Source organism: Falco naumanni, chromosome 3 (assembly GCF_017639655.2).
Source record: "Falco naumanni isolate bFalNau1 chromosome 3, bFalNau1.pat, whole genome shotgun sequence".
Classification (NCBI taxonomy): Eukaryota; Metazoa; Chordata; class Aves; order Falconiformes; family Falconidae; genus Falco; species Falco naumanni.
Genome location: NC_054056.1, coordinates 19338425 through 19363184, shown reverse-complemented (window position 1 = coordinate 19363184; position 24760 = coordinate 19338425). Strand labels below are relative to the sequence as shown.

Below are 24760 nucleotides of genomic sequence, written 5' to 3'. Positions count from 1 at the left end.
GGGATGGGGGTATTTAGATGCTTTAACAAGTCAGGTTTGCCCCCGCGTAGCAATTGATTAATTGGTTGCATTAATTGATTAATTGATTGCATTAGGTTGCTGCACCATAGGGCTGAAGACTGCTTGGAAGCCTGTCTGAATGAACTGATTTTTTGTTGGTTGGTTTGCTTGTTTGATGTAATCCTCCCCACGCTTTCTCCTGCCTGTTTTTCAGTTCATTCAAACACCCCTGTGAGCATCTTATTAATGGCCTTCCTTCACCAGCTTGTTTTAGCACCATGTGATTCTAAATTCAGAACGAGCAGAAATGCGCTGCCAGCCACTTGTTATCTCCATTCCCCCAGCAATAGTTTCTTGTTCTTTCTCTAAGCCAACAGATGCAAAACTTCCCATGCAAATCGATCTCTGAATGTGAGATTGTAGGACAGTAGTATTGTCTGGGCGTATGACGACAGCGCTCATTCTCAGACTGCAGCATGAGGAAATCCAGTGCCACATGCACTCCACGGAGGAGCTACTTGCTCCGCATGCCAGCAAAGCCCAGCCAAGTCTGGGGTGGGACGCAGCATCTATTTTAACAGCTCGCAGCCGGATTGCTCAATTGTCAGACAGGAAATTAAAAAAAAAAAAAGAAAAAAGAGAGAAAAAATCTACCCACGTTAACTCATAGGTGAAATATAAAGCGGGTATGTTTTTCTGACCACAGTCAAGTTGGTGAACATATAGGCATCACCGTTGTTTTCTCACTTTTCCAGAAAACACCCAAAGGTCTTTAACAGGCATCCGCTTCAATGTGAGACATGGGTAATAAATAATAAATTGTAACCATATTTGCATTTGGTGCACAGTTGGAGCAGGGGCAAGCTGGCAGCCTGGCAAAAGTTTCAGCAGCCCTGTGGTTTCTCTAGTTTATGTTTTTGTTTCTGAAGGAACACTCCCTGTTAGAGAAAATGGGTCGAGTGCAGGGCACTGAGCCTCAGCCATGCTCCTGCCGAGTCCCTTGCTTTGCTCTGGGTGCTGAGCCGCGCTTGCCAGCCAGCTTTCCCAGGGTGGCAGAGCCGCTGGCTGGGTCGTGCCCCCCGCCACGGACTATCCCCCGCATGGGGCTGGTGAGCCCTCCGACGCCTGTCGCACAGCAGCCTAGGTAAGGCCAAAGATGCTCGCGTGCCTCTTTTTTCAAGTGGCCTTGGGCATCTAGTAGCTTAGAAAATGTAATGGTAATTTAATTCCCGATTGCATAGCAGCCATGTGAAAATGGGGCTTAAACACCTTTGCAAAGGTCAGTAGAAGTTTTTGGCTTTGTTTCCTCGCTGTCTTTATTCCAGTGTGCTGCTTAGTATCTTTCCTTTTTGCTTTCTGTAACTTGATAAATCTCTCTGCTAAAGGCAGAAGTCAGCCAGACTGGATAATCTGTTTTTGATTTAATCATACTCTGTATCTGGTGGATGCAAAATAAATCACTATTCATCTGTATTGTAATCTGATTTATGTAGGACCCAGTTGCATTGAGCAAGTTTTCTGCAGCCCAGCACCAGGTTTTGCAAAGCCACCTCGCCGCAGCGTCCCTCTGCGTGGCGTTTTGGGGGCGACAGTTAGATTTATTGCAGCGTGGAAAGGCATGGGACAGGTTTTCAGCTGGTGGAAAGTTGGATCCGAGGGGAATGCGGCAGCACGTGCTGGCCAGGCATCCTGCGCCAAGACCTTCCCTTTCTCCTCTTGACCCCGTGGAGGGGCTCTGCTCCCCTCCCCGTGGCGCTGCCTGGGTGAGGTGCTTTGGGCCTTTTCAAGTTGATAAGGCTTGTTTGCAGCTACCAGATTTTATTTTACCACTACACCATTCGCTTGGTGACTTTTTCCTTTAACCATGTTTAGCCACAGGAAATTAAATGCACGATGAAGATAACCTAACATAGGAAATAGCTCTGACAGCCCCAGCCCATGACACTGTTAAAGGCATCACTCGGCTTCCTTTATCAGGAAAACTGCCATTAATTGTCAATTTATAATCGGGCAGGTGGTATTTTGGAATTTCAACAATAGATTGCAGGCTAGCAGCAAACTATATTTTTGTTTTTGGGTTTTATTTGAGAACATGAATTGTACAACTTAATTATATTGACATTTTCAGGTGCTGATTTGAAGGGGGGGGTTGTGGGTTTTTTTCTTTGTTTTTTTAAAGAGATGTAATTAGTTTTGGAGCTATTACTTACTTCCACGCATCTTAAAACAAATCCTTCTTCACCTGAGGGCTACCTGCTGCTGGTCAGAGTTGTCCTTTTTAATTAAGTGTTAAAAATTTCTAATCTGATGGATGTTGTGTCCTCAGAAAAAAAGAAGATCCAGCAAGTGAGAATTTACTTGAAACTAGAAACATCTGTTTAAAAATGTGTGCTGATCATCACCAGGAGAGACACAGCTGTTTTGCTCTTCTGTCTGTCATTTATCATTAGTCAAATGTGGCTTATCCAGAATTTTGGGTTTTTTTCCAGACATTTTCAAATTAAAGTATGTGTACCTAGTGTGGTAGGCAGAGTAGCGGCTATATACAGTGGTTGAGAGCCTGTAATTTTTTGCCGTCCTTGCGCTTTGTACAGCGTCTAGCAGTGGAAGAGTTTCTCCTCGCCCCCAGGATGGGCCCTGGCCACTCTGGGGGAGCAGTGTGCGCAGGAGCTGGGAAAGTGCAGCATCCTTAGAGCTCCTGTGCTTGGTGGTGGGGCAGCCAGGTTCAGGATTTGTGCCTGGCAGGGTCTTGCCTCTGCAGAGGGTGCCCCACGGGCTGCTGCTGGGCCCAGATGTTCGTGGAGCCCTCACAGAGGAGCATCTTTCTGTTGGCCAGGCTTCCGTCTGGGCTGAGCTGGGAACTGTGTGGATACTTTCTCCCCCTCTGTTATTTGTGAGGATGCTCCCTGTCCTGAGGGCTGGAGAGCAGAACGGCTGGAGGTTTGGATCAAGCTGGGCTCGGGTATCAGGAGTGCCCACGCAGGGCGGGTGGTCCTGTCCGCACCCAGGGCAAGGACTTGGTGGCTTCAGCTGAGCCCTGTAATGCACGTAGTGCGTGTCTGTAGGCGTTCAAATCACGCAGCTCAAACTTAAAAGCAGCAAAGAAAGATAGTGTAGAGAAACACAGCACCGTCTGAAGTCCCACCGGTGTATGTGCACTGATGCACTAGCAGATGCATGTTAGATATGCTGGTGATAATGGGCTGGATAAGCACTAAAAAAAAAAAATAAGGGAAAAGCAAAATAAAAGCCAGTGGAAGTGGTTAAAGTCTCTGTCCTGCAGTGGGCGGCAGCAGGGACGCTTTGGGGGGTGTGAGGGCTGCGTGCCTGAGGAGCTGCGAGCACAAGGGTCACTGGGGTGGCAAATGGAGTGCTCAGTCTGCAGCTGGATGTGTGCTTGCAGTGCGTGGCCAGCGCGGAAGCTCCTCTGCATCCTTTCCCCCTGCCGGCTCATGTGGGCTGTGATGTAGCAGGGGCACGGGGGTCCCCCAGGGCCAGCCCCCACCAGGCTCATCAGCCTTCCAGCCCCCTCACCGCTGCTGTGGCCGGAGGAGCCCTCTCGCTGTGGCAGGTAGCCCTGCTCCGTGGGACGGGGACTGGGTTTTGCTGCTCGCTGGGCATCTTCTCCGGGGTGGTGGAGAGAGGATGAAGTTTGGTGTAGGGAGGCAGGGTAGCACGTGGGGTTGTGCTGCGTAGTTCTTTGTCAAGGCTCCTGAAGGGCACCTGGTGTGGAGAATTCGCCAAAGGGAAGAATATATGCTGGACATGAAATCAGTGTTTTCATTGTGAAGCTTTTTGCTTCAATTTCAAGATCAATAAATTTGTCTCAGGCCTGCTGTTTCTATGGTGCTTGTTTGCCTCTTTTTTTAATTTTTTTTTTCAAACCAAAGCATCGACTTGGCGTTCCTCACAGCCGAGCTCTCCTGACTATTTCCTAGACTGGTTTTACACTGGAATTGGGTTTCTAAGAGTGACACTTTCCCCACCATTGCATGCTGTCAACCCTGCTTGCTTTTGCAGTGGTAATGAGTCCATAATATTTCAGTTAATTGAAGACTCAATACGGGGCCAGAAGAGTGAGCTGGGTTTCCTTCGGGCTTGTGCGTCACCGTTGGTAGGACTTGTGAGTTCTGACCTCAGAGCTTGCTCCCTTGTGTGCATGGACCTTGGCTTCACTTTGAGACCCTCTGACGTGTTTTCTGTTGGGAAGGAAGCTGGAAATGGCTTTTTTTCTTCTTTCCACCCCCTGCAAACTGAGCAGATTTGTTGAAATCCATTAGATTCATTAAATGTAGAACCCCTCCAGAGCTGGTTTGGCATTCACTTTCACAGCAGTGAAAGCAGTAGGTTCCTCTGCATCTTCCTGCCTACCTTTTTTTTCTCTTTGGTTCAAGAATCAATATATTAAGATCTTTGTAAGCTGTGTCTTAACATTTTTCCATTTTGGTTACAAATTGGGTAGCATCTGGGCCACCAGCTATTCTTGACCCGTAAATCTTCATAAAATAACCATTGCCTTCTAAATTACTTATGTTGTGGCATTACCCATATTGATGAAATTTTAAATGTAAGATTGTGAAGGATGAACTGCGAAGCACGGTCTCTAAAGTAATAGTGCTGGATGCTTGTGGTTTGTGATAGTGTACTTGATGTTAATTTTTAATATGTTTTCCTTTCCATTATAGCCCATCCCTGCCTGCCCTTGATTGGCAGCTGCCATCTCACTCAGGACCTTATGAACTGCGTATTGAAGTGCAGCCGAAATCCCACCACCGAGCTCATTATGAGACAGAAGGCAGTCGAGGGGCTGTGAAGGCATCTGCGGGGGGCCACCCTATCGTGCAGGTACCAAAACTTGTAACGAGCAGCACAGGTTGTTTGTCTTGGTGCGCTGCTGTGCGCACCTTTTCTTCTCCAAAACTGAGAAGCGATGGGAGGTTTTTCCTGTCCTCAATGATTCCTGCGCCTTAAAGTGTGTTTTAAATGGGGTGGACCAAGCCTTTGTTAAAAGCAAGGCGAGAGCATCTACCCGCTTTCGGCAGCATGAGTACAGTGCAGGCGGGGTGCTGCTCCGTCAGTGCGCAGCTCCACAAGCGTTCAGCTGGCAGGCGGTGACTGGGGACCTATCCGTGCAGCTGGATTCCAGGCATGCACTGTATGCTGAGATCAGCTGGGGACGTGCCTCAGTACATTTAGTCCTGAACTTGCGGTTGGGTCTCATCAGAGCTGCGAACACATGTTGGAGGGCAGAGCTGTAGCAGTAGTGTGGAACTATGTTGCTGGTCTGGATGTTGCAGCGAGTGCTGAGCTTTTGAATTTCTTCTGTTTAGTCCCTTAAATGCTTCCAGCCACCCTGGAAAGCCTCTGAGGTCTGAATCTAGTTTCATGAGTTCTACCGAACTCTTCAGTTACTGCATATAAAGCATTTAATTTAATAACACTGTAAACTGACCCTTAATTCATTTATATGACTAGTCTCATTCATTTTTAAAGGACTCTTCTCAGGGGTAGGAAGAACAAGATTTCATTGTTTAACACACAGACAAAGAGAAAAATAGCGGGAGAGAGCCAGCTATGCCTGTCCCTCCCTAGCTGCTCCTTTCTCCCCCAGAAGTTAAATGTCCAGTGCCTTCTGGCAGGGCTGTGACTCGCTGTGCAGCAGGGCCCGCGTTGGACCCTGGCCGGTGGCCACAGACCCCCGGCTGTCAGGGGGGCAGGGGCTGCCGCCGTGCTGGCGCTGCCTGGCTTTATGCTGCGGCTCTTCCTGCAGGAGCAGCGGCTTGGCGAGGGAGCAGGTGCGGGAGGCGATGTGCAGGGAGGCGATGTGCAGACCGCGTGTGTAGGGCTCAGGGGCACGTGTGTTTATTTGGTGTAAAACCCTGTTAGCAAACAGCGTTTTGAAGGAGTGATGCGAGTCAGAGATGATACCGGGCAGGGACTGCGCCTGAAGAATGTGTGCGCTGCTGCTGCTGCTGCTGCTGCTGCTGCTGCTGTGGCAGCTGGGAAAGGAAAGTGAAGGGAGTTGTCAGCAGCAAACACAGTTCGCTCTTTAGCTCTGCCAAAACTCATCAGTGACATAGGATTATGAAGTGATCTGCTGAAAGACGAAAGGTTTTAGCAGAACATTTGTAAGTGATATTAAAGAGGAGTTTGTGGCAGACACGCTTGATGACAATTAATACCTACGCTCTTTGTGGCTTTGATGCAAGGAAATGTAAATGGGGAGGCATCAATTTGCAGCGGCCAGCCTGGTGTTTAAAGTTTCCTACGTGCTTTTTGAAAAGACTGAATGTGATGCCAACATTTAATTGGACTAAATGTGTCCAGACATTTCCCCTCTCATCCCCTGTCCTGGTCTGTTGGGAGTGAGCGTGCTGCTTCCAAACACAAACAAGTGTCAGAAGAGAGGAGAGGAAACTGCGGAAGGGCATGGAGGGAGAGGGGAGGAAGCAGCCAGTCCTAGCCCTGTCAGATGGCTCTACCGGTTTAATAAGGATTAATGCATTTTTCAGTCCTTTCATTACAACCTGAACACTCTTTTCTCCAAAAAGAACAGAAACATAAAAAGGGCCAGAAGAGGCTTCTCCACACTGCATTGCCATCCCGGCTTGAGTTATCTGTTTGAGGAAATACTTAAAGGCTTCTGGCTTAGACCAGAGTTGGGTGGATGGATGAACGGTACTTCCAAAAAGAAAGAACTTATAAATACTTTTTATACGAGAAGTAGTAAGCGCTTACAAACAAAGAAGGACTTTAAAAACAAAAATGCAAGGAGGAGGAGGAAATCTAGGGAGTAACTTCTAATAAACTTGTGACTGACAAAAGCTGCAGTCTGCATCTCTGCATCGATGTGTGTCCAGATGTTGCAGGTGTTTGGGCTGGGTTATATTCAGTTCACTCTGTTACACAGAAGGGAGGTCAGGCTTCAGAGTTCACACTTGGGTGTAAGCTCAACCAGTATCTTGAGTGTGTTCAGCTGAGAGAGTTCAGATCAAGCTTTTCCCTCTGATATTTCCTGCTGTTTTCAGTGATGCTGACTCAGAAAAGCCCCTCATAAAACTGCTCTGACCTCTCGCACTGCCCTTGTGTGTTACTCTTTTGCCCTCTGTGGGCAGTCAGAGCTTTCTTATGTCACTGCTTTGGGGGAGTCTGCTTAAATTCTGCTTTTGTTAAAGCTCTCCACCTTTACCTTGGGCAAAAGGAGAATGTGGAAGAGGTCTCTTCCTCCCTTCTCTGTTTCAAACCCCCTCTCACTCGCATCCTGCTTTCCAAACCAGGAGATTTTCTCACGCTGATACCTCCACATATCTGTGCAGCATGCTAAGGCAGAGGAGTAAATCCAGAAAGCATCCACTGCTCAGGGCACAGTTCCCCAGCAAAACTGCCGGGGGGTTGCTTTCCCTGCAGCCAGAGTGTGTTTAACTTTTTTTTCCAAGCAACATTAGCTTCCTTGGTGCTGCTCCATCTCTTCTTGTAGGAGGTGGAACATCTGAGAATCAAAGGTTTCAGAGGCGAGTGTGCTGGATGAGGTGGCACAGGAGGACAGGAGTGTGGTGTGTCCCACTTTGTGGGTGTGACATGAAGCCCAGTGTTAGGAGAAAAATTGGGAGACCCCTTTTTCCTTGGTTCTGGTGGCTCCCCCAGGCTGGTAACTTTTCTCTGGAGCTGGAGAGGGCCCCATGTGGGAGCTTTGCACTGGGGCTGGGCAGCGTGCTGAACACCCGCCAGTGCCTGCAATGACTCTTTTCTCCCAGACTGAGCCGGGGAAGGGCTGAGCATGGCGGGCTGCCAGGGGTTCATGCCGACCCCCCGAGGGGCGAGCCTGGCAGGTGCTGGCAGCTGCCTGCGGCACCAGAGCCTTGCCCCAACCCGGTGCTGGAAGGCACCGCTCGCTCCTTATCATCTCGCTGTCATCTGCCCAGAGCTTGCTCATGGAGGCTCCTGCCGGCTGTCCCGGGCATCTTTCATCCACCAGGATTTCCTATGGATTTCCTTCTGTGGGGTGGCTGCCCTGTCCCTTCTGCGCTTTGGAACGATACAGTTTTGGGCGCTTCAAGTTGTCTGTGAAGGCTAATGAGCCCGATAATGCAATATTCCCCTCTCTCACATTGCGCCGTTGCCTGTTTGGGTGTTGGGCTGCCGTGGCAGCCCCAAGCTATTGCCGTTCTCGATTGCTAAACGTTTTGAGAGTGGGCTGAGCCGGCACACCTACCAGCTGAAAGTGCTGCAGCAGACTGGCAAGCCAGCAGTGCCAGGGAGAGATGCTGGTGAGCTCATGGCTGGCACCGGCTCATACCCCTTAGCCGGGGGAAGTATTTTGCTGGTTGTCGTTGCCTTCGGTGAGTGCAGGCTGGGTCCTTCCCTCCCTGAGTCAGAGCAGGGCTGCTGCCCCAGCTGGTATCAGGCGCGACGAGGCTGCTGGCCATGCCAGGTGAGAGTGAAACTGGGGACCACTTTGGGGAGCAAAATCATGGTTGGTAGCATCCTGCTGGCACCTGTGCACTTGCAGGAGCTCACGACTCAGGTGAGGTTTTCTCTAAACGAAGCAAGATGAAATCAGTGGTGGCTTCAGGAACCCCACAGGGTTAGATAGCTACAGCCATATTTTAAGTGAGGTGAATTTAATTCAAGGGGTTTACATCCAGAATGCCTTAAAAACGTCCTCTGGACCTGTCTCCCATTCCTCATTCAGAGCGTGGCGGTGAGGAGTTGCTCAGGATGGGGTTTACATTCCAGCCAGTGATGGCTCTGTGTCAGCTGCAGGTAAGTAATCTGGCAGATAAAAGTTTGGGCTCCCTGGGGAGGGATGGCACCAGATTATAAATATATGGTCTATAGATATTCTAATTAATAACTCATCTTTGGAATAAGTCAAACACGTTGGCTGCCTGAGATGGAATTTTTACAAGCAGGGTGCGGTGTATCTGTGAGATAAAATCCAAGTACTCAAGAATGTTTAATTAAAGGGTATGATGTACTCCCATGGAAGACTGGACTAAATGGTGAAAGAAAATATTCAAATGCACAGAACAGTCTAGTAAGCACTTTCAAGAGTTATGATGATTATTCAGTTTTTTGACACAAAATATGCCAGGAATTTTCTTCAAGATCATGCTTGATGTGAGGTAGATAAATTGGTTAGAAAAAGGGAAGAAAAGGAGTTGTAGGGGTTTTCCTTTTTTATCTAGGGGACTAAGCAGAATTTTTTTCCCTCTTGGAAAAAATAAGTTAACATCGATGAGACAGTGAGTGCTGCTTTGCCTTCCCCTGTACCGCCTTGCCATGAGGCGGTGGAGGCTGTGCACGGCTGGTGCGCTCCAATGCAGAACTTGATCTGAGCCTGTGAGCAGATGCATAGTCTGAACCCCCTCATTTTACAGGCAAAGCACAATAATTTGGCTGCCGATTTGCGTTGTCAAAATGTTGTCTGTGCCAGGAGACTTGCTCACAGGAGCTGGCTGTGTTGTTCCTCAACAAGATCTCCAGTAGGCACTTTGGGTCTGATTTTCAAGGGCCTTGAGGCATACGTTGGGATTTTTAAATCCCCTTATGACTAACAAGTGTTGAAGCCTCCCCTAAAGCAATTGCTGCCTCAGTGGTTTTGTACCTTTCCGCATCAAGATAATGAGGCAGCAGCATGCCCCTGGGCTGTTTGTGCACCCCGGTAACACACTCCACGCGTTACTGTTTGCTTGCCATGGGTCAGCTGATTTTGTTGCTTTTGGATAACGAGCTCAAGTAGCCCGGGTCCAGGTGGTGGCCACCGCAGGTATCTGTCAGAGCCCTTTCATCTGCCAGACCCAGGAGCCATGAATACCTTTTGCAAACCCCTCAGGGGATAGAAAGCCTTGCTGATCAAACCATGGTACATGGAGGGGGGCAGCAGTCAGTCCAGCGAGCTGCAGATACCGTCAGCTGGGGGCTGGGTGTGTGTCCCCCCGGTCCCACGTGGCACCTCTCGTGCACCCAGCTTCGGAAATGTCACTGGGCTTGTGCAGTTACACAGCAGGCAGGATGGGAAGGAGAGAGAAATGCAGAGCTAAAGGCAAAGACTGGAAAGAAGCTGTTCACCACTGGTGCCAGGGAGGAGATAACGGGATAAGGAAGCCGAGAGAAAGGCTCTTCCAGACAGAGTGGGGCGAGCCCTTCACAGCACTGCTCTGGTGCTGCACAGCAAGAGTGAGCCCCTGGTTAATTTAATGAAGTACAGGGTATGAGACTAATCATATCCTTGCAGTGAGTGTGTAAGTGCTTTTCTTGGTAGGGGTACCACAGTGCTGCCACCATTGTTGGGGGCGTCAAGGGAGTTGGGAAGAAAACAGTCCCTGGTGGGTCCAGCTCATGGCCATCTGACCGGGAGGAGTGGATGTGGAAAAAATCTTGTTAGTGGCTTTCCCCTTCCCCCTCTGGGTCTATCGCCTGAGAAGAGGGCATATTCTCGTGAGTAAGCAGTGATTCAACTCATCATGCCACCATAGACTTCCTCTCTGTGCTGCTTTTGACTTCTTTGTAGAAGACAGCATCACCCCTTTATCCAGATGGAAATACAATCCTTTCTTACGGTGAGGATATAAAGACATTGGCAAGCACCTGTTAGCCAGGTTGCAATTAATAGCACAAAGCCATGCAACCATACAACAAACCAGACAGGGAGCCTATGTTTTATAGCCTTGTTTTAGACAGCCGGTACTTCTTAAGAATAAATCTAACCTGAATGGCTTTCTCACTTCTTGCATCTGTATAGTTAAAGCTAACCTCAAACTGGCAGACAGATAATCAAAAGTGAAAAGTAGAATGATTTGGCAGATGTTTTAAGGCTGCTATTGCTTCTCTAAATCCAACAAATGGAAGAAAGCCCACTGAAAGCTTTCTATCATGGTTTTTCATCATTAGAGGATCGTGTTTTGGGAAGGGGGGAGTTTCTCTCTTTTGTGTTTCACATGAAGCCGGTCCTGCAGGGTAGGCGCAGCCATAGGGTGGCTTATGGCCCCCTGGGAAGGGCAGAGCCCAGGAGGGCGCTGCGCTGGGAAGTGTGCTGCTGTCAGCCGGTAAAGGTTTCACAACCCTGAAAATGCAATTTCAGCTCTGATTTCTGAGCAGTCCTGGGGACAGGCCTCTGCTGTTCGGTGTAACAGCCCCTTCCAAAGGCAAAGCAAATTTTCCCGCACCCAGCGCTGGGGGGACGATCTCTGCTCTCCTTCAAACTGATCCCTTGCCCACGCTCAGCCTGACCGACGTGATGCACATCCCGGCTGTTGGCATGCCAAGGTGTTCAAGCTTTCCAGCCTGAAGGATTTAGCCCCACATCCCGGCTTTGCCAGCGGTTTGGGCTCACTGGCTGCTGGCAAAGCATAAGTTAGTGGTGGCCTTGTGGGAGGAGGGGATGGAAAGTGGTCCCACTCCTCCGCCGTCTCTGTCTCTGCTCCCTCGGGAAAGGGAGTGATGGTATCAGCTCCTGGTTTTCCTCTTCCTTGGCATCTCCCGGTTTCCTTTCTGCCTCATACTTTGTGACAAGGGAGTCGGTGGCATTGCTCTCGCTGTGTGGGGTGTCTTCTAGCCGTCCTCTGGTGGTGGCTGATAAGGCAAAGAGCTTCTAGGTTAGACCTAGGAAGGAAGGAGATGAGTCATCCTTATCTCTAGCACTGCTCGCAGAGCCATCCTTTCTGCCTCCCTGGGCAGGCTGGTTTTGGTGGTCAGCAGCACACGCACCCGGCGTGGCGGCAAGCAGCATGATGGAAGGCTCTGCAAGACCAAGGCAGAACATGAATGCAGTAGCCTTTCTTCTCTTACTCCTCATTTACTTTGTCCTTGGGTCTCACACTGCATCCTTTCACTTGGTGAATTTTTTGCAGTGTGGACAGGGTTTTTCCTGCACATTGTCTGAAAGGGCGATTGATTGTTGTTTTAGAAGCATACCTCAAAAACGTGTATCACTACTTTCTGGGGACGAATCAGGACTCATCCGTGACTGTTCGAGTGCTGTGCTGCTTTTTGTCCTGTGCATCCCTTATGGCACCTACTTAATATCGCATCACTCCTGCTAAAAGTTGCAGATGCCCTGTCTCTTGCTCTGTTTGAGTTTTATTTCTAGAAGCTGGCATTCCCCTCTCCCGCCAGCGGTCAGGTCCCAGGCAACATAAGAAAAATCCTCCTTGCCTTGATTTTTCTGCATACCCAAATAAAGTGTGAGTGTGTCTGTACGCCTGGGGAGTATCCGTCAGTGGGTGGTGCTCAATGAAGATGGAAAGAAAGAAATTAATATAATAGGCAGGTGAAATAAATAGGTGATTTCTTTGCAGCGGTGTGCTAGGAAGATACCTGCATGAGCTGCAGCAGCCAGGCAAAGAGGCGTTTGTGGTACTGCTGGTGAGGCTGCTGCAAATGTGCTTACGGAGCTAAATGTTCCCAGTTCCTTCCTTTACACACGCTGTCAAGATCTGCTAGAGCTCAGGAGCCCGTCGAGTGATCTGTTCACTCTTACATTTCTTCTTTAAAAAAAGAAAGAAACGGTTCAGCTTGATACAAGAAGAGAAAAGCAACAGCCAGTGAGATTCTGGAGAGGTTTGGCACATTTGGAAGTTTTTTAAATGGTCATAATGTAAAACCAAAAATTGCCAATTGCTTAATGCATGTTCTAATAGGTCTGTGTCTTTTGGGAATGTTATTCGAATGCCTGAGCTGTTTGTGTTAAAAAACGGCCACTGCATCTGCATGGTGATTGCTTTCTCACAAGGCCAGTTGATTTTTCCCCAGTAATCTGTGGTGGAAGCACCTTCCACTGAAGATGCTTGCAGCAAGGGGAACACCTAGAAGCGATGAGAGTCTCAGAGTCCGCAGGCCAGAGTCCTGCAGACCTCTCTGAGCTTCACCAGCTCTTCTTCTGCCCTCCCTGTACCAAGAGGGAGCTGCAGATGCTTCTGGTTAGCCAAAAGAGGCTACCAGTAGTGCTACAAATGGGTACCTGCTTTTCTAAGGGAAGTTACAACATGGGTAGATCTTTTGTGTGCCCCAAATTACCAGACCTCAGTTACAAAAAAAAAAAACCAAACCCAACAAACAACCAAAAAAACCCCAAACCCAACCACATTCAAAGCAGTACTGGGATATTCCTGGGGTCAATCAGCTTAGCCTGCTTAATTCAAGCACATGCTTAGGAGTTTGCTGACTCTTAATCAGTTTAGCTGTTTTTAAGAAAATAAGACTGTGGATGGGTAAGATCTTGAGGACTGGGTTTAAAACAGTTTTACAGGGAGGTTCAGATGATACGTGAGGCTGTGGTCTAGGCGTGAACCACGGTTGTTACTTGACTTAGTTTTGGTGGCAGTTGAGAAGACCTACACCAAAGTTACCAATCAGCAAATCTGCTCCAGACTTGTCAGATTATTGCATGTTGACATGCGCCCAAAAGCTGAAATGAAACACGGTTAAAATTAAAATGCAGCCTTACCAAAAGCCAGATGCTTCATTACGAGCTGAGCTAACCTACCTGCCAAATACTGCTAACCTGCATGAGGCAGGTGATTAATTTTTTACAAGTCTGCTTTCGTAACTAGACATCTGTCCTCTATTCCTAAAACTAATATCTCAGGGCAAACGATATTTTTTTTCTTCTGGGTACTCCAAATTACATAAAACTTATATATCATGAAAATTATATTGTGTGCATTCAGTATGAAGGTATAATGGGGGGGGGGGGGGGGGCGCAGTTCGTATTTCAGATTGCTTTCACACCAACGTAACTCCATTGGAATAATTTCTGGTTTTATACTTTCTTATTTTTATATGTAAGAAGAGTAAAAAAATCACATCCATAATGTACCTTGTAACCTGGAATGTCAGTATATGTGGTTATAATATAGATTTTCCATTTTAATCAGTCATTGTTCCAAATAACAGGCTGAATCAGTGGAAAATGTGGTGTCAAATTACTCAGTTGCTCTCTCAAAGTACGTTGCAGCTTTCATTATGAGCAGGGGTTTATACTTTCTTTCCTTGTGAAGAATAGCTCGAGATATTCTCTGATACGTGCCATGAAAGGGAGATGATCCATTACAGCATCTGCTATATACATACACATAAGCAAACTACGTTGCTTGCTGTTGGTGCAGCAAAGTCAAATAAACTTTCTCCTCCCTCCACATGTTTAAGAAATAATTTAGCAAGAGTTGCATATTTTCACCGAAACAGTTGAAACATGCTAGTGATCAATTTACTTGCACATGGTAAAAATAATACAGGTTGCAGACAGATTTGTAACACAGTTTTTAAACACCTGTTTTTAATGTTTCAGTACCCAATAAAGCGGAGGAACTCCTGCTCTTGGTTTGCATGCAGACATTCTGTGCGCTGGGGTTTAGAAGCCTGCTGCCCGGGTTCCAGATGCAGCCCTGGTGGAGCAGTCAGCAGCCCCTGCGGGCACCGCGTGGGTACGGTGTCGAGAGCTCCTCGGCACTTCGGTTACAGACCCCAAAGTGCCCCTCAGTGAGTTTTGCTCTTTGACATGATGCTACAGCCAGACAGGCATCCTGGCAAAAACCCATTGTCCTCACCAGAAAGCGAGCTCCCCCCTTGCCGCTTGCAGGGAACGCCCCTCGTGTGAAAATACTGCTGGGCCAGTCCTGTGGAGAGTAAGGGAAAGGATGTGAAAGAGATTGAGCAAAGTGATCCATTAACAGAGCACTTAAGCGATCCTTACATTTTCATAAAGTGGGATTAATTGTTGAACATGTGCTTTAAGTTTTCTACCAAGTAAGGGTACATGGATGAACTGGCAATTAATCATGTAACTTGCTGTTGCTTGGGTTACTCTGGCAAAATCTGGGCTAAGACATCTCTCCCCGCCGTGCACGGGCGTTCTGAGAGGCTGTGTCACACGCGGGCGTGTGGGCTGCCAGCTGCCCGAGAGAGCATGAGAAAGGGAAGCAAGCGGCAGAATCTGCGCTCTGTTCCTGCAGAGCTCTTCGCTGCCTTTCAGGAGATCCATTAAGCTTTCCCTCTTAAAAATCAGATGCACTTTGGGTATCGGTTGTAGTGGCTCGTATGCCACTGCTTCCTTCTGATGGTTTTCTGGTGAATGCTGTTAACGGGATCCTCCTTTGCCCCTGTCTGTGCCTTTGGTCCCTTTGATTTTGGGATCCCTTGGGATGATGGCATCTTCTTTTTGCTCCGCCACCATTACTCCTGCCCACATCTAACAGGCATGAAGCCCCCACGTTTCTGAAGCTTTTACTGGATGTCTCAAGAGCAAGTCGGGCGTAATGATGCTAGAGCCAAGCTTCCCATCGCTGTCCAAAATCTGCCCATTACTTTCCTCTGTCTTTAGGCAGACCATACCTTTCTTCACGCCATTTAAGTCTGTAAGTTAGCCTGGTTGCTGAAGTGTGCTATATTTAGTTGATTCCTGTCCCTGTGCCTGTATCAAAATAGCAGTATCAGCGTATCATACGTGCCCTGCTCAGGACATGGATGCGCCCATTCTGCTGTACCTAATAAGCCACACATTGCTGTCCCCTGGGCTCTCTGCCTGTGGCAGGGCAGTGGCTAGCATTCGGGATGCCCACAGCATGCTGCGGTGGTGCAAACAGAAATAGCCAGAAGGGAGTGGGTCGAAAGGGAGATCATGTCTGGGTCCTGGAGAGCTGCTGGGAGCTGAGCTGTGCTTGCAGCCTGGGTATGGTTCAGGCACACGGGGCTTAGTCCCGAGTTTTCGCCCCCCTGCTAGCATCTTCACCTGAGCACTGCAGGGAGAGAGACCTGAGCCTGACCGAGGTTGTTGCGACATGTCGGGATTAAGAAACTGGAGCAGGGGTGCTTGCGGGGGCCAGGACTGCCAGCGCCGTGGGTCTGCTCCGTGTGCGCACTGGGATGCAGCGCTTTGGTTGTGAGCACGTGGTGCAGGAGGGATGCGAGTGCCTGTCTCCAATGAGCCCGACTGTTGCCAAAGCCAGGACCGCGCTGGATGCAGCCGGGGGCGAGGGTACGGGTGCTGCGTGGTGGGGGGGCCGAGGTCCCACCGCCACCCCCTGTCCTGCGGATCCTGGCCTGGCGTGTTGTTGTTATGATTGCTATGGAAATAATTTCAATGTGTTTTGTAGTTCTGAGATGCTGTGTCTTGCATTGTTTGGCTGGAAAGCTGCTTGACTGGTTTTAGAGGGTGGCTGTACGTGCGCAAACACTAGCTGATTTTTTTTGTGGTGGAAAGTAGGAGATTCACAGCATGGTTTTAATTAGAATCGCTCATTTAGTCTTTCACTGCAGTGTGTTCTTTAGTTGAAAGATAATTTAATTTTCTTTGTTTTGGAAGATTTCCGTGCTTGTCTGTGTGAAATGTCTTTATTTACTGTGCCTCATTGTGCTTTGTGCATAGCTTTGACTGTGAGGAGAGTCAAACCCGAACACTTCCCTGGGCTGTATTATTTTTCACCTGCTGTGGCTTTTAATACAGTCTCACTGCTATACATGTACGGAGTGCCTGCGTTCCAGGAGAAAAAACACCGGAGAAAATTGGCAAAGCCTGCAGGGTTAGATTTAGCCGTTAAACACTCATTGACTTGAAGAGGAATAGCACGCCTAAGAGTTGTGAAATGCCAAAGAAGTGTAACTGGTATGGGGCGGGTTGGCTTTTTGTCTCTGAGAAGTCTGCAGAAGCAAACAAAGGCAAAATGAAAAAAAAAATAAATGCTGTTGCTCTTTGCAGAACTCTCTATCAGGATCCTGTAACACCCCCTGTGCTACGGGGAGTATTTGGTGTGGCTGAAACACAGTGCAGCACAGAGCTGCTGTGTTCATACGTGTAACAAAATTTAGGTAATGTTTGTCATCTTAGAGTAGAAAAAAAAGCTACATAAGGTATGTACGTCTTTCCCCATATATGCAGGAATTCACAAAATGGCTTGGAATGTGCAGCTTTTTTTAGAAAAATGTTATAGACAGCCTTTATTCATCAGTAATCCATAATAATCCTGCAATAATTTTCCCAGTGACTTTCAAATTAATTTTCAACCACTTCTCTTGCTGTGGTGTTATTTTCTTTATGTGGGCCTTATGTCTCGGTGCTTTTATTCTGCAGTAATGTAATATTCCTCAATATAGACTCAAATATTGTTACCGAACATAGGTTGTAGAGTGTTATGGACTACGGAATGGCTTACAGTTACAGAATATTACACAAACTCCACCCACAGCTGCAAACATCAGCTTCCAGGGACAAACAAATCTAGACTACAACTTGCAGGCACATGTGCTAGCAGCGTCGAGGTACACAAGTAATCTCAAGCACATGTCCTGAACACATCAAAGCCCCATTTTCTAATCCCTCCCGGTTGTGAGGAAAACCTTAAAATATGCGAACTGCCGTGGCCCTGCTGCTGGCTGCAGGCGCCCTTGCTGGGGTGGCGGCGGACTGGGGCGGTTGTGCAAGGAGCAAGGCGGCACGGTGGCGGTGCTGGCGCAGGCTGTGGCTCTGCGGGATGCTGGTGTCGGTGAAGGTGCTGACGCTCTCAGCCCAGGTAGATGGTGCATGGGTAGTTACTGTAGTCACAGCGCAGCATTAACTGAGAAGCCTGGCCCGAATAGCAGATGCTTTTAGGAAAACCATCTGATGAGTAAAAGCATTATTCTGTTCCTCCAGTCTTGACTAAAGTGAATAAAATAAAGAAAAATATGATGAAATTTGCCCTTTAGCCTCTCGTATCTCCAGTTGTTAGCAAATGCACTTTTCCCTCTTTGTAGCAGAAAAGCATGTAATACATGTTCGAATTTAATATAAAAATGAACGTTAGCAGCAATAGTGCTCGGGGCTGTATTTTTGTTGTGATTGCAACACGCACCCCAGTTTTGACGCAACAGCAAGGCCACTGAAAATGCACGTGGTGCTGCTGCAAGATTGCCCGTGTGCTGCAGAGCTGAGGTTGGGCCGGGGGGGTTGCTGCAGTCTTTGCACGCGAATGAGTTGCCCCTTGCTGCACCGCTGTGCTGGGGGAAGGGAGGGACATCAGCTGCGTCTCAGGCATGGGCAGGGAGGCTGGAGGTCTCCATCTTCCAGCTGCAACCACCTGCTGCCCACCCTGCGTTGTTGGGTGCGAGGTACCCGAAGTCAGGGTGGAGAAGCTGAAGCACTGAAGCTCAGCAGTGCTGGAGCTGAGCCTGCCCTTCCCCGCTGGGCGAGCAAAGGGCTGCAGAGCAGCCATCAGCGGGTGGTCCCGTAGCCCTGTGGTGGAAGCCGTAGGTGACTGCCCAAAGTGCGTGCTGGTCGTGGGACACCCCGCGCTGGAGCGTGGCCTGGGCTGGCACAGGGGCACGTCTGCGTTTGGGCTGCTTTGGCTAACCGTAGGTGGCTGCAGGTGAGCTCATTGCCTCAGTTTCTCCCTGTAATCAGGGGAAGGCTTGCTGGTGTAGGGTTCAGGGAGCTATTAATTTTGCTCTGATGTGAACTTCTGAAGCAGCCCAGGCAGGTCACACCTTCAGAGTGCATGCCTTGCTGTGCTGGCTGCGAAGGCAGTCAAAGTGACTAGACCCTGTTGTTGTCCAGCCTGTGCATGTTAAAGTTAGGTGGCGTGAATCACCTCGCTTTTCCCTGTTTCTTTTTGACTTGATGTGTTGTGTGTAATTATGTGTAGCCGGGCCCAGCAGGCTTTAAGATCCTACCGGTTCGCCAGGACCGAGGTTTACTTCTTAGGTTAGACACCCTGGCAGGGCGTGAGTGTGGCAGGAGCAGTGCCTGCTAAAGCTCTGCTGTGCCTACTGCTGGCTGGGGGCTTGACATGTGCCAGAGCGTTTGTGTCTGAGGTCAGCAGGTCGATAGAGCTGCTGTCTTGGTTTGTGTGCGAAAACACAGGGCCTGGCCACCAGCACTCACCGTACCTCCCTTCAAAGGAGAAGGTGCTGCCCTCAGCATCCTCCTTGCATCCTGCTGCGGCAACTGCAGCAAGGTGTCGTCCGTTTGCAGCAGCGGATTAAGCTGCTCCGTAAAGCTCTTACTGGCAAGTTCTGCCATTAACATTTGCAACATTTTATTTGGCTGTCTTGCTAGCTTTAAGCAGGGCTGTGGTATTAGCTTGTCAGTATTTGGATGAAATTCCAGTGCAACAGCTGTTGCTAAATAATGTTACTCAACATGACAATGTTTAGAATGATCAATTGAAAATAGTCTGTATATGTTGAGAAAGTTTATCTAAGAGACTTTTGTGCTTCTTTTATTTACTTGTGGTTGGAGATCACAGGCCTTTCAGTTCACTTTAGTCCCTGTGGCCCGCTGGGCAGAGCTGCTGCGTTATGTGTGTTGGTCAGAGCCTGCTCTGTTGCATCCTTTCATTTTTTATTTTGGTAAAAAAAGTGACGTCAACCAGTGGCATCACCATTGCCCTCAAACAATTTACAGTGTGGAATCCAATCTCGCTGGATTTTTCACAGTTTAGTCAGACTGCCTTGGAGGTCAAAACCTTGAAGCTGAGCTATAAGATATACCTGACCTATTTTTATGGCTGCAGTAAGATGTTTCCGTGGCAGGCACGCTCTTAGATAAAACTGCAGCGTAATCGGAGCTGTAGGACCAGGTGGATCAAAGGTGGCTTGTGGAAGGAGAGTAGGACCAGAAGTGTATAGTGACCTGGCAAAATGCACTGCCCTTCTCTGCTCCCAGGCAGGAGTCACAAACAGCCTCTTTATGAATCTTGTGCATGTGGCAACAACACTTTTTTGGAGTTGGGATGCAGAACCTGTCTTGAGGGATATACACATGCAGACAGCGCTCTTCTGACTCCAAAGAGTGAGGGGGTTGCATTAAGCTGCTTTACTCCCCAAGGAACACGGGTGTAAATCATGTGAGGATTGGAACCAGAGCGCTGCATTTTCCATCGTGAAGAAAGAGTTACCCGGCCACATGGCACAGTTACTGGCTTTTATTTTATAAGAAGGCTGAAGCCCAAATTGATTAAACATAGAGCAGGCTGGAAATATGTAAAAACTTGTTATGAAATTTTCTCTGCTCTAATCAAGTCATGTATCCGTGATGAAGCAAAAGCTATCTGGCAGAGCTGGAGACGAGAACTCGATCAGCCTATGCCCCACTCACTGCTCCTTCAGCTGTGAAGCCATCCTTGCTCTGCACTTTTATAAAATGTCTTGAAATGCTCTCCTTCTTCAATTAGTTTCTGCATTAAAAAAAAAAACAAAACCAAAAAGCGGACAGAGTTACCAGGAAATTTGGAAGCCATCGGTATTCATGTGACTTGCAGAAGCAGTGAGGAGGTTTATTTCAGCCCTCCCGCCAGCCTCCCTCCCCGCTCCCTCCGTTCCCCAAAGGCAGAAGGCAGGCAGGGTTTGACTCATGGGCTGCCTATTATAACAAGGCCCACTTGGGACGTTGGGCTCTGTAGCGTGCTAGTGCACTATGTGCTTTGTCTGCCTCTATCACTGAGTTTTCAGTTCCTGCTCTGTGCTGTGGCCTTTGACTCCGATGGCTAATTAAGTAGCAAGACGTCTTACATAAGACTTTTTTTTTTGTCTTTTTAAAGGAGTTCTTGGCAAATCCAAGAAATTAAGAATTGGAAGTATATTTATAGTAATTTTTGTGGCAACAGAACAGTAAGTCCAATTTTCATGTTATGAGTATGGCTCAGTATTTATAGCTCTCCAAATATTTACAGAGATAAAGCCTTTAAACATAGCCCCAGCTTTCTGTCTTCAGTAGCAGTTGAAATAAATGTCGTTTGGATAGGAGTTAAAATTTCAGGGGAAAGCAACCATTTCTGGTCTAATACCGCCTCACTGGTGTTGCTGAACCCCAGAGGTGTTCTGCCTGGACTGTGTTGCCCCCGTCCCGTGCAAGCCCGCGCAGATCTCGGTGTGCAGGAGCGGCCCGCCAGGAGCCTTGGCCTGGAGCAGACAGCCCCGGCGGAGCTGGGCACCCCGCTGCTCTCGGCTCTGCAGGGGCGGCGTTCCAAGTGCCGCAGATCGTGCCACGCTGGCGGGCCACCGAGTGACAGCACGGCGCTTGGGCCTGGGGGTGCCTGACGTCTGGGGGAGCCACCGGTGGGCACGGGCAGCAGGGCTGGGGCGGCATCAGTGAGGGCATCGCGCCCGTCCTGCTGGCGCTGACGGCACCTGGCACACGCCTGAGCATCCCGGCCTGTGCTCAGCCACAAATGGGAGCGTGCTGGATGCAGGCGATGTGTCAGCGGCGTGACGAAAGGCAGGTTCGCAAGTACAAGCTTGCCTGGGGTATCTGCTTGAGAATATGTAATAAATTCCTGTTGCAGTGCTCCGGTGATTTATTTTTTTTTTAACTCTTACATGGCTGTGGGTGTGACTGTCCAAACTGACAGCTGTTACGGATGCTGAGGGCAAATGTTTGAGTGGCAGCTGAGTAGATCGAGGGGTTGGGTAGTTCAGGGAGGGCACTAGTGCACTGGACTTACCCCCAGACCCAGAATTTTAATCGTGGTTTCCAGAGCCCCTCTCTCCGTTGCCAGCCTCCATTTACTTAATGCAATTTAAAGCCTCCCTGTGCTTCAGCTTTGCTCTGCTCAGGATCGCACCCAGCCGCAGGTGCGCGCGAGCTGCCGGGGGCAACCCCGAAGGCTCTCACACAGTGGCCATGCAGTAGGGCAAGCTGTCCGGGGGAGCAGCTCTCCTTCCCTGCGAGAGCCAAAGGAAAAGGTCTGCATTTAAGTGGCCTGCCTGGCGTGGGTGTCCTCTGCATCCCTCCGCGGGGAGCAGCTCTCCGCAGCCCTGTCCCGCGGGGAGCTTTGGGAGTGATGGTGGGGAGGGGGCTGGCTGCCAGGCTGGGGAGCGTGGGGAGGCAGCAGGGGTTAGGGGAAGGACGTCTCTTCAGTCTTCTGCTAGAAGATGGCATGAGAGCAGTAATGACTTCCCGGTGTCCCAGTGAATAAGGTGCCCAGGACCTACACGTTCATTCTCCTTTTCTGATGGGCATCCCTCTTGTGAGCCTGACAGTTTCAGGAGTGGTGTGACTTGGGCTGGTTTCTAGGTACGTGTATTTTTGAGGAGGAAAATCCTTCCTAGAAATAGGGACCAGCGTCTTGCGGCTGTTTAGACAAGGAGATTGCATGGCTGTGCTGAGAGCCAGCAGCCACGAAGCCTGTTTTTCCCTGGATAGAAACTGAAATTACTTGTGAGCCAGTGACTGAGTGTACAGCATTCTATTACATTAAGATTAATAATTCCTCGCAGCGTATTTGCAGCTGGAAGTTTTATATAGATCTTTATTCATCATGATGTGAACAGCTGCTCTTTTGCTGCACTGTTGAATTAAAGTCCAAGTGGCAGCACTAGAAAGTGCCACATAAAACACACTCCTGCTGTTTTCCATTCACTCTTCCTGTCCAGCTCTCACCCTCTGCCCAAGCTTAGCCCTTTGCAGGAGCAAGCCATCTTATTTTTATTTGTGGACTGACTACACTTGGATCTTAAAACAGAGTTTGAGTGAATCCAAGGAAAATTAGTTTTAGAAAGGAAAAATAAATCTTGAAAGCAGCACAAAAAAAACCTCTGTAGGAATTCCTGTTACATTTTTACTTGAAGTAAGTGAAGGACTAAGGGGCAGTAGCATGTATATTAAGTCAGAAAGGGCATAAATTAGACACTTCTATTAGTTAACTGTGTCAGATAAAGTTCAGCAGAAGCTGCAGAAGAGAAGAGGGTCACCTCAGCTCCTAAGGAGGTGTTTTATTTTCTGGGTTTATTTATTTATTTGTTTAATTATTTCTTAGTCTGAAGTCTGTCTGCTCTGCTGCATCTTGAATAAGATGCTCCTCTTTCTTTGTTTTTGGTTTGTGCTCTCACAAGAGAACAGAGTGTACAGGAGCATCCGAGTGGGCCAAGTTTAGCACCTTCATTTTGACTCCATGCCAACAAGGAGTCTGGGGCTGAGCTTTGCACCTCATCCGAAAACTGGAAGGGGTACTGCTCAGGACGATGTGCCTCTCTCAGCCCCAGGTATGCTGTGCTGCAGCAGCCTGCATCCTTCTGGGTGGCCAGAAACCTAAAAAGCGCGAAGGGCACGTGTGTGGTACGGCAGCGGCTGAAGCACGTGCACCTGCAGAGCGTGATGCTGAAAGTGGAGAGAAATGGCTCGAAAGAAGCGGGGATGATGCGCACCGCCGTGGTGAGTGGGTGCTGCAGCGGTCTGCAGATACTGCGTGCCTGGCTGTGTCCGCAGTGCCAGGGCTGCTCCGTGTCCCTCAGCGGGGGGTTGCCGGACCTGGAGCCCACCCTGTAGCGCAGGGGCAGCTGCCTGCTGGCTCCCTGCAGCTGCCCTGGCCCGCAGCGGGGGCGCCCGGCTTCCCCCTCCAGCAGGGGGGCCTGAGTCCCTGTTAGCGAGCCACCGCGCCCGTGGCACTGGGTACTAAGCCCTTTGGTTTGGGGGAGGAGGCTGAGTGGAGAGCATCTACAGCCACCTGCCATGGGCACCTGAGATGTGTGTTTTCCTGAAGCCTCCCCTAGCAAAGGAGTTTGGAGCCAAAAAGGGGCAGAACAGGTGGAGGGAATTTTGCAATGAGGAAGGCAGCCTTTTTGCATCTTTTCCACCAGCGCCGTAGGCTGCTGGCTCCCTCAGCCTTCAGTGGGAGGCTCTGGGTGTCAGCCGGGGGCACGGAGGCAGGTGAAGGTCGGGCGAGATCTCTGCGGTGCACACCAGAACAGATGCCCAGACTCCTGACTTCGCCCTCGGTGCCTTCGCTTCACATCACAGTCATTGCTTGCAAGACCAGCTTTTCCCTCTTCCCATTTAAGCCCATGGTGCGATGGCTTACGTCTTCTAGTGCTTCTCCATGGTAGCTAAAAGTACATTCTTTTTCTTAAAAATCAGATTGATGACCCTATTTTTATGTGTGCTTGGTGCTCGCAGCTGAAATCAATACCCAAAATGTTTGTGCATTTTCTTTGTCGTTCAAATAGTTCGATGTTCAATTTGGTTTTTTAAAAAAATCAGGATGCTGAGCACTTGCTGATGCTACTTCTTGAGGCTGTATATTTGGTACTTTTTCAAGATGTGACAATTTGTTTCATTTTATCATTCACTTGTGCAGTTACAAAAAAGACCTGCTGCTTGAGAAAGTTAGCAATCAAGCGATTTAGCATGTCGCTCCCAGAGCTCTGGCTGAGAGAGGAAAGCAGCAATCACTTCATAAATTTCACTGTTTTATAGATTTTATCCTGTTTGACCTTTTTGAAAGCATTGGAATTATGTTCAAAACACTGATGGGAAAAAAAGGGAAGGAAGCCCCCTTTCCCCAGACTGGGTGTTTAGTCTCACTTATGATTCTCTCCAGACCGACTCCGGGTGTTCCCTGAGCAGGTCTCAGCGTGCAGGTGGGATGGATGGATGTGTAAGGCAATGCTGAGCGTAAGCGCTGCGGTACCTGCTGCAGGCAGCGTGGCCATCCCTTACGTGGTTAGATAAGAAAATGTCAATGTTGTCCTCACTATTTTTAGAGGCATAAGTGGGTGTATTTACTTGTTGCCTTTATTGTGTACTGAACGTACAAAGAACAGGCACACGTGTTTGTAGATGCATGGCTGATAGGGATGTTACCTGTGGAATTTTTGGGTACATCCTTATCATTAAGGATGCAACCCCCAGTAGCCTGCTGCCTGGCTTAGAGGGTCAATGCGAAGCCCCTGGTCATGCCCCACTTTGGTATTTGTGGGAGCTCTGCCCTGAGCGCCCTGCGCGGGGCTGAGCCCTAAATCAGCTGCTGCGGTCATTTCACGTATTTACAGAGTCAGAGTGTGAAGGAGT

The 24760-nt window shown here is 48.9% G+C and overlaps 1 protein-coding gene across 4 annotated transcripts in view; it reads left to right on the top strand.

Annotated features, from left to right (window-relative positions):
- Window positions 1–24760, top strand: part of NFATC1 (nuclear factor of activated T cells 1) — a 111479-nt gene that overhangs the window by 14183 nt on the left and 72536 nt on the right. For all 4 annotated transcript variants that reach the window (XM_040588070.1, XM_040588072.1, XM_040588071.1 and 1 more), the window contains exon 3: window positions 4686–4845. In XM_040588070.1, coding sequence (XP_040444004.1) covers window positions 4686–4845 — 160 coding nt within the window. The remainder of the gene's footprint in view (window positions 1–4685; window positions 4846–24760) is intronic.